Source organism: Petaurus breviceps, unplaced genomic scaffold (assembly GCF_028583685.1).
Source record: "Petaurus breviceps papuanus isolate PSGF00001 unplaced genomic scaffold, PetGlider_PUasm1.0 171, whole genome shotgun sequence".
NCBI classification, from domain to species: domain Eukaryota; kingdom Metazoa; phylum Chordata; class Mammalia; order Diprotodontia; family Petauridae; genus Petaurus; species Petaurus breviceps.
Genome location: NW_027185754.1, coordinates 18,691,080 through 18,707,638, shown reverse-complemented (window position 1 = coordinate 18,707,638; position 16,559 = coordinate 18,691,080). Strand labels below are relative to the sequence as shown.

General features: G+C 35.3%; 1 protein-coding gene across 5 annotated transcripts in view; it reads left to right on the top strand.

The window, feature by feature from the left end:
• Positions 1-16,559, top strand: part of CEP89 (centrosomal protein 89) — a 161,866-nt gene that overhangs the window by 13,057 nt on the left and 132,250 nt on the right. For 2 of the 5 annotated variants that reach the window (XM_069082620.1, XM_069082616.1), the window contains exons 3-6: positions 1,399-1,560; positions 2,763-2,958; positions 7,815-7,908; positions 16,302-16,327. In XM_069082620.1, the coding sequence (XP_068938721.1) occupies positions 2,815-2,958; positions 7,815-7,908; positions 16,302-16,327 (264 nt within the window). In that variant the 5' untranslated portion in view covers positions 1,399-1,560; positions 2,763-2,814. The remainder of the gene's footprint in view (positions 1-1,398; positions 1,561-2,762; positions 2,959-7,814; positions 7,909-16,301; positions 16,328-16,559) is intronic. The other 3 variants (XM_069082621.1, XM_069082619.1, XM_069082617.1) reach the window with 2 other exon arrangements.

Below are 16,559 nucleotides of genomic sequence, written 5' to 3'. Positions count from 1 at the left end.
CTTCTCAAGAAAGGGAGAAAATTTGTAACTCAAAATTTAAAAAATGAATGCGTTAAAAATTGGTTTTACATGTAACTGGGGAAAAACAAAATATAAAATAAAACAAAAGATTGTGGTGAAGAGGGGGAGTTTTGGAGGAAAAGATAATGTTTATTTTTGGACTTAATGAATTTAAGTTGCATATGGGATATCTAAGTACAAATATTCAACAGGTAGTTTCTAAGTTTTTAAAGCTTATCAAGTTTTCCTCTAGTTGAACCGATTTTTTTTAGCTTACTTAGCTTCTTTTGCCATTTTTTCTTTCAGCAGGATAATTCTTTAAAAACTATTCTTTAATCCGTATTTTTTGTTTTCCTATTATCTTAATTTCCAAATAAGCCTGTCCTTTTTAGAGAGTCATCCCCAGTCCAAAGAAGTAAAATTAAAAGTTAAGCAAAATTAACTAACATATCAACCATGTCTGGTAATATATGAAATTTTCCACACCCTTGGTCCATCTGCCTCTGCAAAGATGGAAGGAAAGTCCCACAGATCAATTCTATTCCTCATTTAAAATATTTATTTATATTATCTATGTTGTTGAATTTTATTATCATCTAATCTTATTCCCCCTTAAAAAAAAAACACAAATATGTCAGTTTTTCCCTTACTGCTGCCACACCTTGTACTCTGCTTTTTTTGTAGCTTCATTTCTTGTAGCATCATTAATATTAATCCATTGTTCATTTCTTCTTATGCCTTCTTAGATTTCTTTTATTCTATAATTTTAAAAATTGCATACAGGTTCTCTTTTTTGAAAAGAAAAAGTTTCTTTTATTGTTCCTTTTTTATGATGATTTTCTTTTGATATTTTGAGGTTATCTTTTTTGACAGACCTGTTGTTTTTTTTTTAAGGATTTAGATTATGGAGCAGAACTGTCATAATAAACCATAACAAATCTTGTCAAAAGTCTCTTCAGTCCCTTTTTTTCATTATTTAGTAACTTTGCTATAAAACTTGGCAATTTCATAATACTTATAGTCCAAAATAAAAAGATTCAATAGAGATATGAGGGACCCAAATGAAAAGGATTTTTTCTACAATAATGATTTAGATAATTTGTACCAAAACTTAAAAATAATTCTTGACTAGAGTATGTCTTGTCACAAACTTAAAATGCTATATATTTTAAATTGATTCTTTAATTGTATATATATTTTTACATATTTTCAACTGATCTTTGTTATTAGTAATCCTTGAATATTATAGAGGCAACATTATGTATATATGTAACTATTATCTTTCTGTGTTTTATATATATCATCATTTTTTGCTTGGTTGAGGTACCATTGTATATGTCTTTAGAATAGACCTTCATAGGTTGGTGTTTAATTGTCTTATATTTATATCTTATGTAGATCTGCCCTTGCTGCAGCCATCCTAGTGTCCACATTAACTGGAAGGACTTTTGCTATTCCTCAGCCTAATCATCGATCACATTCTGAAAGTGAAACAACATACCTGGAAGGAGATGGTGATGTCATTGAGCCTTATGCTACTGTAACCGAGTTCAGACCTGGGTAGCATCACATTTCTGTTTTGTTTTGTTTTGTTTCTTCTAACTGCTAACCCTAAAGATACAATTTGATAGAGACTTTTTTGTGGAAAATATTAATACTATAATTTTCATTACAGCAGATTGAAAAGAGGGTGGCTCTTTTTCTTTTCTAATATTGAGTGTAACCAGATAGCTGAATAAATATTGGATGAAAGTAGAGCTTTTTTGTTAGCTCAATTTACTTTAACATTTTTTTGTTCACTAGTTACAAATAAAGGTCTTTGCTAGTTGCTTCATATACATGTCAAGAAATTTATATTCTGGTTTGGGGATTCAGCATATGTGGTGCAAGGTTTAGTTATAATCCCAGTGTTTAGCACAGTGCCTGGCCAAAGTGGGAAGATTAGCAGGAGGAAAGCAAAACTCTTGTGATAGTCTGATTGAAAGGTGAGAGAGAGTGCTTTGAACTATGCTAGATTGGTAATAGTGTGAATGAAGAGAAGGGAACAGTTGTGACCTCTGTGAAGGATTGTAAACAGGATTTGTCATTTGATTGCCTTACCTACTGAGAATAGACTTTTCCTTAAGATGAACCTCAGTATTTCACTGAAAACCAGATAATTTTTAGGCTTAGCATGAGAATCACTTGTTTAGGGAATAAGAAAAAAACCTCAATCTTTATTTATGGTCGGTTATGATTTAAATTTAGAGAAATCTCATCAATCATTTTTTTTTTTTTGCCTTTTGGAGGGCAGTTGGGGTTAAGTAACTTGCCCAAGGTAACAAGGCTAGTATTTTTGTGTGGGTGTTAAGTGTCTTGGAACTGAACTCGGGTCCTCCTGACTCCAGGGCTGGTGCTTTACTCACTGCGCCACCTAGCCTCCCCCTCATCAATCATTTCTAATAAATTTTTCTTTAAAATTTTCTTCCTTGGTACTCTTGGGCTAAATTTTCTTATGCTTTAATAATTCTAGCTGATGGTAGGTGGTGGCCAAATTTGAGATTCTTATATATTTTTTCAAAATAAATATATGAAGAGTTATTTTTTATAGTTTATGAAAACATATTTAAGATTAGAATTTTTCTTTTTTACAGATATGAACATTCTTACATGCTTGTAGTATGAACTACTTCCAAAGGGTTTTTTCCATTTTAACAGATGAAGTATAAGTATTAGATGGTTTATTTTAAAACTCTTTTTAAATGCTGTGTTTCCATTCACAGACCAGAGTGGCCAGATGGGCAGGAAAAAAGATATTCTTTACCAGCCTTTAAAATGTCAAGCTATAGTGGGGATGAAGATGAAGATGTTGAGACATCTCTCTCCGACAATTACAGTGAACATGTTGAACTCAGTACTCTGAAAAAAGAAAACAGTTTTGAGGATGCTGTTTATGCTGTTCCACACAAAAATAACAAGGTATTTTTTGCATCTTACAGAATTTCTTTACCCTGCAAACATTTCTGTAGTGAATTATTTTCAGAATTGTTAATCTGTTTTTTTATTGCTTATAATGATATTCAACATGAGTTCCCTCCTTTCTTAAAATTATGAGTGTAAACTATTGACAAAAACCCAGTCATAAATTTTAAATTGTTCTAATTCTATTCTAAACTTTATCATTCATTTACGTTTTTTTCTAATTAAATTTTGTTTTCAAACAAAGGTCTTCTTTTCCTTCCCATTTCCCTTCCCTTCCTGCCCAACCTTGAGAAAACAAGAAAAACCAAGCCCCTATTATAAAACATGTATAGTAGAGCAAAACAAATTCCCACATGGGCCATATTCAAAGGAATATTTTTATAAATCATTACAGAGATCACTTTTGATTTCTGCTTCAGGCTCTTCAGGATTTCAAGTATGCATTTCCTTGTATTGACATAGTCATTTGAACTCTTTGTCCTTGTCAAAGAGTACATTTATCATTTTTGTAATTAGAGTATTCTGTCATATTCACATATCACAGTTTACTTCACCAGTCCCCTTTCTGTAAGGCTTTTAGGGTGTTTTCCAAACTTTTTTTTGTAATTACTATGAAAACTAAGACCATCAGCATTAATTAACTGAGACTTTACTTCTTTAGCCTCCTAAGTCTTTCAAAGCCTGGATATTCCTACCGTGTTTCCCCGATAATAAGACACTGTCTTATTAATTTTTTTGGACAGAAAAACACCAGAGGGCTTATTTTCAGGGGAGGGCTTATTTTAATGAACATTGACAGCAATTTTAATAAACAGGTAAATGTGAACAAAAAAATGTACCTTTATTCAATAAGCAAATCACTGGGGTGCGTTTCACCGGGGCGGGGGGGAGACGGTGCATACAGAGGGTACCGTAATGTAGCGTGTAGCGCAGGAGATCACCTTCACTACAGTAACAATCTCAATAGGGCTTATTTTCGGGGGAGGGCTTATTTTAGAGGAATCTTACACAGTAAGGGGAGGGCTTATTTTCGGGATAGGTCTTATTATCGGGGAAACACGGTAGGAGTTTACATTTTGGGATCTTTCAGGAGGTGATCAGTGGATTCTTTGAATTTCTCTTTTACCCTCTAGTTCTAGAATATCAGGGCAGTTTTCCTTGATAATTTCTCTAAATATGATATCTAGGATTTTTTTGATCATATCTTTCGGGTAGTCCAGTAATTCTTAAATGATTTGTCTTGGACCTATATTCCAGGTCAATTGTTTTTCCAACAAGAGACTTCTTGTCTTCTATTTTTTTTCCCATTCTTTTGATTTTGTTTAATTTTTTCTTTATATCTCATAGAATCATTAATTTCCACTGAGCTTTTGTACCTCCTTTTCCATTTGGCCAATGATGCTTTTTAAGGAGTTCTTTTCTCCAGTGAATTTTTGTGCCTCTTTTTCCATATGATCTGTTCTGCTTTTAAAGAAGTTCTGTTCATTGAATTTTGTCCATCTTTTTTTTTTTTTTTGGAAGGGGAAAGGAAAGGCAATTGGGGTTAAGTGACTTACCCAAGGTCACACAGCTAGTTAAGTGTCGAGTGTTTGAGGTTGCATTTGAACTTGGGTCCTCCTGACTTCAGGGCCAGTGCTCTCTTTACTGCACCACCTAGCTGCCCTTGTCCATCTTTTTTTCATTTGACCAATTCTGCTTTTCAGGGCATTTTTTTCCTCATTGGTTTTTTGTTTCTCTTTTACCTTTTGGCCTATTCTGTTTTTTAAAGTGTTACTTTCTTCAGTATTTTTTTGTGCTTCCTTTACCAAGCTATTGATTTTTTCCCCCATTATTTCAATGTGTCGCTCTCATTTCTTTTCCCAGTTTTTCCTCCACTTATTAGTTTTTTGAAATCCTTTTCAAGCTCTTCCATATGGGCCTGAGACCAATTTGCATTTTTCTTTGATGCTTTGCATGTAGCTGTTTTGAAATTTTTGTCTGCTGAGTTTGTTTTGTCTGGTCAGGTTTTTCCATGGTCAGATTTTTTTGTTGTTGTTTGCTCATTTTCTCAGCCTATTTTTTTTACTTTAAACCTGGGCTTTGCTCCCATGGTGGAGGGGGTACCATTCCAAGGTTCAGCTTTTTTGTTTTGCTGTTTTCAGAAACATTTCTAGGAGTCTGTAAATTTTTACTTCTTTCAAAGTTGTATGATCTAAGAAGCTCTGTTCACTGCTTTCCTGGAGTGTACTCTGGCCTGTGAGTGAGCACAAGCACTCTTATCTGTCTTAAAATAGTGATCAGGGTCCCTGCTCCTGGTAGTGCTTTTTCTCACCATGGGAATGCAGCCTGGAGCCCTTTATGGGCAATGCAGCAGAGTCTTACAGCCCAATGCTAGCAAAGAGTCTTCTGTAATCTTCTGACTAGTTTTTTGACCCCCTTATGATCTGTGGACTGAGGGCTCCGGAAGCTGCAGCTGCCTATTTATTTACTTCCAAGACTTGCTGCTGGCTTGGTGAGGTGTGGCCCGCATTGAACTGTGCTCCACTCACATCTCGGTGAGAGAGACTTTTCTGGCTGACCTTCTAAGTTGTCTTTGGCTTGAAAATTGTTTTACCTCATCTTCTTTTTTTGCGGGGGTTGGGGGGGAGCCAGGGTTCTGCCCCTTCAGAATTTGTTTTGAGTAGTTATTTTTAACAATTTTTGGAGGAGAATTTATGAGAGCTCAGCTTAGTCCCTGACTTTATTCTGCCATCTTGGCTTTGCTCTAGTCTAGTCATCATTTCAAAGTGGAACCTGAACTTGCCCAGGAAATTTTGACTTGACTTTGACAATTTGGACTTCTATCTAGTTTTTGAAAAACTTTTTGAGGGGTCTGTAAGGGATAGGGAAGAAACTTAGCTGTATAATGTTCAGTGCCTTTTCATTAGCTTCTTGTAATAACTACTGTGATATAAATGTAGGCTTTCAGTCATTCAGCTATCAGGTATTGACCTATTACTTTGTCCTTAAGGAGGTTCTGGTACCTGCTTTCTATAGAAATGACCAAAAATATCTTATTTAACCCTTATTTAAGGTAGTATTAATGATTTGTCCATATACTGTAATGAGTGAAACTTTCTCTACTGTGTTTAAATCTCTTAAACAGGATAACATAGTAACTAGTCATAGGCAAATACAATAGAGATTAGGGATGGAAGGGATTAATTTTTGTCAAGTTAAATTTGAGGCAGTGGGTAACATGGGCATAAAGCTTTGGTCAGAGGTTGGGGAAAAAAGGTTATGGCTAGAAAAAGGATAAAAAAGTTTTAACTCTTTAGTCATATGACAACCAGGAAACTGTTTATTGTGTTCTCTAATAAAATAATTAACAAATTAAAAATCATGGTTCATTTAAACTTTTGTTTTTAAGGACAGTTATATTTTAGCTGAAGTAAGACCCTGTTCTTGATGATGATGATGATTATGATAGCTAGCATTTAGAGAGCACTTTAAGATTTGAAAAGCACTTTATAGATATTCTCTAACTTTATTCTCATGATAGTCCAAGGATAAGTGAGTGTTATTATTATCCTCATTTTACAGATGAGGAAACTGAGACTGAGATAAATTAAGCAACTTGTCCAGGATCACTCAGTTATGAAGTTCTTCGGTCAGATTTGAACTTAGGTCTTCCTCAGTCCAGATGCACACTGTCGCCTTGTGCCACATGGGTGCCTCAGATGTCAAACAGTTATAACATATGAAAAGTATTTTCTGAGCCTGTATTCTTGCTCTGAAATACAAAATGCATGAAATGTGAGCACATTTTCATTTTCTTATGGGTACTAATAAATTTAAGGATAAAAATATAATATAAGGATAAAAAACATTACTTAAAGAATTAGCCTGGACAATAGAATTTTATATAAAATCCTAATTAATTTTACTAATTGTTCAATTTTCTCATTGAGCCATAATGAAGTATTTAATTAAGACCATAACATCTTAACCACTGTGACTGAAAGTTGAAAGTTCCTGAAAAGATTCATATAATTCATTTAGTAAGGTGAATTGCATTTGAAGTATAGTTGGTGGGGTTTACTATTTAGTATAATTCTATTCAAGCCTTTGTAAAGTAAATAATTATTTAGAAATATTTACCAAGAACTTACAATGTCTAGTACAAGGTTTAGTGGTTTAGTTTAGGTGATTACCATGAGTTACTACAGAAACACGGCCCTATCCTAGTACTATTGGAGGTTATAATCTAATAGGAGAGGTAAAACATGTAGATAAATAACAGTAATACAAGGTAGAATTTGAAAATACAGTAAGAGAAGTAAAATTAATATTGTACTTTAATCAGGGCAGTTAGGTACATGGAAGAGGAGGCAGTGGAGTGCCATTTCCTAAATTTTTTCTGTATAAATCTAGATTTTAATATACAATATTTACTTAAAACAAATTTTAACAATTTAATTAGGCATTTAATAAAGGTATAGTCATAAAATGATGTTATTTCTCAACTTTTTTGATGGGACATCAAAGAAACCATGCTTAAGATATGTGTACTTATTTTTATGACCTCCCAATCTCATTTGTTATGCTTGTTTAATTTCTATATGCCTGAACCGAACTCAGGTCCTCCTGACTCTGGGGCCAGCGCTTTACTCACTGCGCCACCTAGCCACCCCTACTTTTTTTTTAATTAACAGTGCTTAGCCTAGAAGTAGGCACAAATTTGGCATTCACTAAATAGTTATTGAACAGTTGAATTGGGCTTTGACCTATCAACATACTTAATATGTCAATTTTCCTTGCTGCTGTTATGACAAAGAATGACACTTTGCACAGAAGATTCGTGTCATATCTGTTTGCTGTCATTTTAAATCTAGGAAACAGATCCCTTGGTTTTTAGCACTTATACTGAAAAGGGTGGAACTGCTTCTGAACAAGTTGATTTGGAAGTTGGGTCATTGCAAGTGAAAGGTAAGAATTTTTTTAATGTAAAAAATTCTAGTCTAAAAAATGTTATTGTACTTGGAGGTGATAACCTGTTTATTCATTTTGATTTTAGTTATATTACTACACCTAAGTACCTCTAATTAAAAGCAAAGGAGACATTCAAAATTTTTAGTATTGTGTATATTCTGTTGCATTTCTTGGGCAATATTTTGTTAGGAATTTTACCATCAATAAAAATAAGTATTCTAGATAATAAGTTGTATGAATTTTATGATTTTTTAAAGAGATAGAAGAATTATCTTTAGGTTCAGTTCTAGCATATAAGGCATGTTTAGGCAAAGAGGTTATCAACAGGTATTGTGGTAATTCACAAAAAGTTATCACATTTTTACCATATGCCCATCCACCAAATTTATTTGAACATGTTATTTCATGTAGTCAAATAATTAGGTTTGTAATATCATTGTAAGAGACTATTTCTCATTCCCCTCTAATTCAGATATATTTTTAACTTTTAAATCAGTCAAACCCGAGATTTGTTATTCAGTGTGGGAGTAAATGTTGGCAACACAAGAAATGTGGAAAGTTTCTTTAGTGGTTTTTGGAAGTCCTAGATCAACCCTGAAAAGGACAGGTGATATGTTCATCTTTTTTTTCTGCTTGAACATTGGGGCTTAGGAAAAGTAAGTATATGAATCAGAATCTTATTGAAAGTTATTTCACAGGTGAGGACCTACATAGTGAATCTCTTCAAGGTTCTTGATAAGATTAGCCAATACATCTATGAATTTTAACTGGGTGACTCTTGTACCAGCATCTGTGTTAGGTCTCTAATTGTGGGAAAACTCTATCTACTAAGGCATCCTGTTCTATTTTTGGATAGCTTGAATTCTCAATTTTTCTTTTTACTGATCCAAAACCTGCCTGTCTGAAATTTCCACCTATTCTCCCTCTTAGAACCAAGCAGAATAAGTCTAACTACTATTCCATAGGATAGACTTGAGGTATTTTCATACAGGGCTTATTTGTCTTTTAAATCTTTTCTTCTCTAGGCTAAACATCTTCTATTCTTTTAACTGATATTCATATTGACTTGGTTTTGACTCGTTCTCTGGACAAATTCTAGTGTTTCAATGTTTTTCCTATTATGTGGTACTGATGGTTGAGAGGATCCCAATAGGTCCAGCAGATAATCTGATCTTATCCAAGACTAGAAAACCTGCAATATCGTCTGGAAAGAATTCAAGGTCTCAGGCTTAATTGGAGTGAGAGTTGTAGAAGTTTATTGTTACACTTCCAAGAGAAGTGGGCAAGAGTCCTTTAGGGGACCTGCAAGTGAGAGAGGTACATGCTTTTACCTTTAAAGGGTAGGGCTGCCATTGTCAGGGCTGACCAGACGGAGGGGCCTCTGTACATAGACAAAGGGCAGAGCTGACCAAGAGGAGCATGTGAATAGATAGTTTAGATAAGATTTGGGCCAGGTCCCAAAGAAGACAAAAGGCAAGGATAAAGAAGGGTGTGGGCCAGGCCTGGGAAGAAATCAAGAGATTAAGTAAGAACAAAGGGGTCACAGGGTGTTGCCTAGGTGGAGTGTGGGATTGGGAGAAGGGGCAGATCTCAAGGGTAGGAAAGGACAAATTGCAGTTACAGTTGAACAGACTGGTTTTACAAGTTGGTTTCACAAATTAATCTAGACCCCAGGTACCCCATCAGTACCTAGGACTGGCCATAGTACTTCAGATGTGTTCTAATCAGGAAGAGTATCATAGGACTATTACTTCTTTCATTCTGGACATGTTCTTTCTCTTAATACAATCCAAGATTACATTTTGGACATTACATTACATTACATTACAACTAGCTTTGTTAGTTGTCACACAACACTATTGACTTATGAATCTACTGAAATCCCTGGGCATTTTTACATATGGACCTTTCTAGCTATGTTGCTCTCAATCATATATTTGTGTTACTTTTTTGAACCAAAATTCAGTATTTCAGCTTTCTCCCTTTTTAAAATTGTACTGTGTTAGATTCATCCTTCCATTCTAGTTTGTCAAATATTTTTGGATTCATATTCTGTAATCTGTTTTTGTAACTCTCCCTCCCAGTTTTGTGTCATCTGCAAATTTGATATGTATGGCATCAGTACCTTTATCCAAGTCATTGATAAAGGTGTTAAATAACCCAGGGCCAGACAGGATCTGGAGATATTCTCCTAAATTGACATCAAAGTAGTAGTCATTATTATTCTTTGGATTTGGTCATTCCTCTAGTTCTGAATCTCTTTGATTTCACTGTTGTTTAAGTGTCCATCTTAAGTATCCAAGCTGTCCATTTTGTCCACAATATTAGTATGTGAGACTCAATCAAGTACTTTGCTGAAGTCTAGATTATATAGCTTCATTATTCCTCCAATCTGTGAGTTTAATAATAACCCTGTAAAAAAAGGAAATAAGTTTAGTCCACCATGACCTTTCTTTTTTAAAAATTTATTTATTTACTTTTAGTTTACGACATTCAGTTCCACGAGTTTTTGAGTTACCATGACTTTTCTTTAGAAGTTTTTTTGATTAAAAATTTAACATCAGCAAAGATAAACATTTAAATAAACAAATACAAAAAAGGGAGTTATATTTAAAACTGCAGGCTTTGTTGTACAGTTTTCCCTACTATGTACATGTTGATTTTTTTTGTAATTCAGGTTTAAGATATTTTTAGATTGTAAGCATTTACTAAGTATCTGCTATGTGCAAGGATCTGTGCTAAGTGCATACAAAGCAGTGCATAGAAAGGCAAAAGATAGAGGCTGTCCTTGAGGAGTACACAGTTTTAAGTGAATCCTGCCCCCCCATTGAGTTTTGAGAGCATCTTATTACTGTGGCAAGTCCCCAGTAAAACAGGTTCTTTGCAAGCATTGTGAGATGCACTATACCCTTTTTCTGATACATAAGTAAAAATAAGTCCACAAGATCCCACAGAAAATTGTATCAAGCATTATTCTGGTAGTGATCACAGAGGTGCCACAAAATCCTCAGAGACAAGATTAGCCCCAAACAATAAGCAGCTAGGGTAAGCCTGGATATGGTCATTGGCACAAAGAATTATAGCAAAGGGAGCATGGGGCAGGCATATTTAGGTTTGATTGTGCATATTTGTTAAAAGGTGTTTTTTCCCTCAGTGGTCTGAGGTTTAGGGTCAGATTGAGGAGAGAAATAAAATGTTTTTGTTTATTTAAAAAAATCAATAATAATTACAGAGAGCTAAGTTTTCCAAGACATGGGCTAATACCTAATCATCCTTCTCCAGTAAAATAGCCTCAGATTTCAAGATCCAGGACTCAGTGAGCCACCTGCCTGCTTTCTGATTGAGAATCACCCTCACCTGGTGTGGAACACTCACTATAAGGCTCCCCCTTAAAGGTCAATTTCTGACTTTCCTCAACTAGGGTGGCCATGGTGGCCACAGCATGAATACAAATGGGCCATCCCCAGGCAACAGAGTCTAGAGTCTTGTAGAGGAACTACTGGTCTTCTCCGCCCTCTTCTTATTTGTGCCAGTACCCCAAAGGCTACTCCCTTTTCTACATTTACAAAAAGATGGAAGGTTCTCTAGGGAAGGGAGAGCCAGTACTGGATGAGCATGTGGTTTCTGCTAGTTTTATTGTTGATATGATCAATTATACTGATGGTTTTCCTAATATTAAACCATCCTTGCATTCCTGGAATAAATCCTACCTGATCAAAGTGTATTATTCTTGAGATAAGTTGCTGTAGTCTTTTTGCTAATATTTTATTTAGAATTTTTGCATCTATATTCATGAGGGAGAGTGGTCTATAATTTTCTTTCTCTGTTTTATCTCTTCCTGATTTAGGTATCAGTACCATATTTGTGTCATAAAAAGAATTTGGGAGGACTCCTTCACTAATTTTCCCAAATAGTTTGTAGAGTATTGGAATCAATTGTTCTTTAAATGTTTGATAGAATACACTAGTAAATCCATCTGGCCCTGGAGATTTTTTCCCTAGGAAGTTGACTGATGGCTTGTCAAATTTCTTTTTCTGAGATGGGGTTATTTAAGTAATTTACTTCCTCTTCATTTAATCTGGGCAGCTTATATTTTTGTAAATATTCATCTATTTCACTAAGATTGTCAAATTTATGTGCATATAATTTCGCAAAATAATTCCTAATTATTGTTTTAATTTCCTCTTCATTGGAGGTAGATTCATCCTTTTCATTTTTGATACTCATAGTTTGGTTTTCTTCTTTCTTTTTTTTATCATATTTGGCAAGGGTCTATCAGTTTTATTTATTTATTTTTCATAAAATCAGCTCTTAGTTTTATTTACTAATTCAATAGTTTTCTTAATTTCAATTTTATTAATCTCTCCTTTAGTTTTCATTATTTCTAATTTAGTAGTTAGGGGGGGCAGCTAGGTAGTGCAGTGAATAGAGCACCGACCCTGGAGTCAGGAGGACCTGAGTTCAAATTTGGCCTCAGACACTTAATACACACAAAAAAACTAGCTGTGTGACCTTGGGCAGGTCACTTAACCCCAGTTGCCCTCCAAAAAGCAAAAAAAGAAGAATAATAATTTAATATTTAATTGCAGATTTTTTTTCTAGCTTTTTCAATTGCATGCCCAGTTCATTGGCCTCCCTTTTCTCTAATTTATTCATGTATGCACTCAGGGATATAAAACTTCCCCTAAAAACCGCCTTTGCTGCATCCCAGAGATTTTGGTATGTTGTCTCATTATTGCCATTCTCTTGAATGAAGTTATTGATCGTTTCTGTGATTTCTTGTTTGACCCACTCATTCTTTAGGATTAAATTGTTTAGTTTTTGATTAGTTTTTAGTCTGTCTTTCCATGGCCTTTTATTGCATTATGATCTGAGAACGATGCATTTAATATTTCTGCCTTTCTGCACTGAATTATCAGGTTTTTGTGTCCTGGTCACCTTTTATGACATGGTCAATTTTTATATATGTACCATGTACTGCTGAGAAGAAGGTATATTCCTTTTTATCCCCATTCAGTTTTCTCCAGAGATCTATCATACCTACCCTCTCTAAAATTCTATTCACCTCCTTAACTTCTTTCTTCTTTATTTTGAGGTTGGATTTATCAAGCTCAGAGAGGGGGAGATTAAGGTCCCCCACTAGTATAGTTTTGCTATCTATTTCTTCCTCTAATTCCCTTACCTTCTCTAGGAATTTGGATGCTCTACCACTTGGTGCATATGTGTTAAGTAATGATATTGCTTCATTCTCGATGGTGCCTTTTTGCAGGATATAGTTTCCTTCCTTATTTCTTTTAATTTGATCAATTTTTGCTTTTGCTTTATCTGAGATAAGGATTGCTACCCCTGCGTTTTTTACTTTAGCTGAAGCATGATATATTTTACCCCAGCCTTTTACCTTTACCCTGTGTGTATCCCCCTGTTTCAGATGTGTTTCTTGTAAACAGCATATTGTAGGATCATGGTTTTTAATCCATTCTGCTGTCCTCCTCTGTTTTATGGGAGAGTTCATCCCGTTCACATTCACAGTTAGGATTATTTTTTTGTCTCTTTCCCTCCATCCTATTCCCTCCCCTTTTTGTGCTTATATTTTTCTCTCCTTCTCCCTTCCCCTCCTTCAGAGTTTTCCTTTTGACCACTGCCTCCCTCAGTATTCCCTTCTTATCAGCCCCCCTCCCTTTTCCTCCCTTTCCCCCTTACTTCTTCCCTCCCTTCTAACTACCCTCCCCTTTCGTAGCCCCTTCCCCCTCCTACTGCCTGTAGGATATTTTTATACTTAATGTAGTATGTTATTTCTTCTTCACACCAAGAGTGACAGGAACAAATCTCTTGAAAAGCTCCTCTCCCTCCCCTCTTTCCCTCTATTATGATACATTTTGTGTCTCTTCTTGATAGAGTCCTGTGCTCAACTGGTTTTGTTATTCCCTCCTTGCACCAGAACCAGTGAGGGAAAAGCTCATATAACACTCATCTCCCTCCCTTCTTTCCCTCTGCTATATTGTTTTTATGACTCTTTGTGTGGCATAATTTACCCTTTTCCACTTCATTCTTTTTTCTTCTTCCATTGCAGTCCCTTTGTAGCCCTTAATAAAGTTTTTTTTATTATCATTTTGTGTAATTTATACTCATACCCTCTACTTGTCTATAAACAGTTTGCTCTTATTAAATAACAGGGTGTGTGTGTGTGTGTGTTTTCTTTATTTACCTTTCTATGTCTCTCTTGCATCTTGTAATTGGAGGTTGCATTTTCCATTGAGCTCTGGCTTTTTCATCAGGAAGGTCTGGAAATCTGTTATATCTTTGAATGACCATCTCCTTGCCTGGAAGAATATGTTCAGTTCCGCTGGGTAGGTAATCCTTGGTTGTAGCCTGACCTCTCTTGCCTTGCGAAAAATTTTATTCCACTGCCTCCGGTCTATCAGTGTAGAGGCTGCCAAATCCTGTGCGATCCTCTGTGTGGCTCCACAATATTTGAATTGTTTCTTTCTGGCCACTTGAAGTATTTTCTCCTTTACCTGGTAGTTCTGGAGTTTGGCCACAACATTTTGCAGACTTTTCAATATGGGATCTCTTTCAGGAGGTGACTGGTGGATTCTCTAGATTCTTATTTTACCCTCTAGTTCTAGTATCTCAGGGCAGTTTTCCTTGATGAGCACTTGGAAGATGTTGTCTAGGTTCATTTTTTCATCATGATTTTCCAGTAGGCCTATGATTCTCAGATTATCTCTCCTGGATCTGTTTTCCAGGTGAGTTATTTTTCCATTGAGATATTTTACCTCTTTTTCTAATTTTTCATTCTTGATGCTTTGTTTGACTAATTCTTGGTTCCTCGGTAAAGTTTTTTGCTTCAATTTGGTTGATTCTAGTTTTTAGTGAATTATTTTCCTCCAGTATTTTTTGGAGCTCCTTTTCCATATCACACATTTTTCTTTTTAAGGAGCTGTTTTCTTCATTGTAATGTTTTTCTAATTTTGCAATTTTGATTTTAAAAGAATTTTTCATTTTATCTTCTATCTCTAATTTGGTTTTCAAAGTTCCTTTTGAGCTCATCTAGGAATGCTTTCTGTGCTTGAGACCAGTTCCCAGTTGAGCCTTCATCTGTGGGTGTGGAGTCATCACTGTTTCCCTCTGAATTTGGTTCCTCCCTCTCATGATAGAAGGACTCCAGAGTCTTTGTCTTTGCATTCTCCTTTCTACCCATTTTGAGGCTAGGACCTAGCCATGCCTCTCCTCTAAGGTTCCCAAGCCTTTACTATTTAAGGTTTTGCCCTGGGGCAATAATTACTATGTTTTCAGGGTCAGAGGAGGATATTGGAGCAGCAGGGGTTCACTCTACCATCCTGGTCCCTGGAGGTCCAGATATGGCCCTTTTAAATTTCTGGGCTGTGGATTGGTAGTCCCAGTAGTAGTTGCTGCCCCTGCCAGGGGCCCCACATTTGATTCTTACCCTGCTTCGTCCAGTTCCAGCCTTGCAGTGATAGGCCTGGCAATGGTTGTGGTTGGTGGGTCAACTGTGCACCGCAGCATCCGGGCCTCTGTCTGTGTGCCTCAGTGTCCGGGCTTCAGTCTGTGTACCATGGCATCCAGGCCTCTGTCTGCCAAGAATTTTCTAAATAAAGTTGAGATCAATGATTATTTCAAGTTAATAGTTAGAAAAAATAGATGAGTTGACTTGTAATTAATTTCTCAGGTATGGAATTTAAAGAATAGCTTAGAAAAAACTGTTAAATTAAAAAACAAGAAAGTCTATAGGATCTTTGCACAGTTGCTGTTAAATCTAAAATATAAACTAAGTCCAGTTGTAGTTAGAGATAAGAGAGAAATCATGAAGCAGTGCACAGTGCAGAGAGCATTAGAAAGGACTCTCATCACATGTTGGCCATTAAATTGCTATGTGACCTCGAAACAAGTCCTTTCTTTTCTCTGGTACTCACTTTTCTCATTCATAAAGTTGAGATAATTGAACTACATTATCTCTTAAGATTCTATGATTCTGCAATTCATTATCAACATTTTCTTATGTTATCGGTTTAAATGAATAAGAGACAGTTTAACAGTGGTTAGGGTGCTTGACTTTGGGGTCAGGACCTCTGTTCGTATATTGTCTTTTACATTAATTAGCTATGTGACCCTGCATAAACCATTAAACTTCTTTGTACCTTAGGCAGTTCAGTGGACACTAGGTCATAGATGAGTTAAACATCTGCTTTGGTAAAAGGAATTCCCGTATTGAGAATTCCCTATCATATTGCTTACATCAATCAAAATAAATATTGTTAAAGAAGTGATACTACTACCTCTGTGGAGATAGGATTTGGTCTTGTTTTATGACAGTAAAATTTATTTGTTTGTTGTTTTTAAAAGTTTTGTTTTATTTTCTTTATCAAAAGGTAAACATCCTCTTCCAAATTTAAAGGTAAGAAAAAAATTAATGGTAAGGCTATTACATAAATCATTTTTAAAGTTGTTAATTAATCTTCTACCATAATAATTAGATGCCTCTTATGGCTTGAAGAAATGTGCAACTGATATTAGAGAGTTTGATTTTGTTGCCTTCATAACATTAAGAAATTCCATTTTCTTTCATTTTCATGATGGAGGACAAATATTTCAGATTAGATATGGTTTACTCAGTCTACGTGATAAAT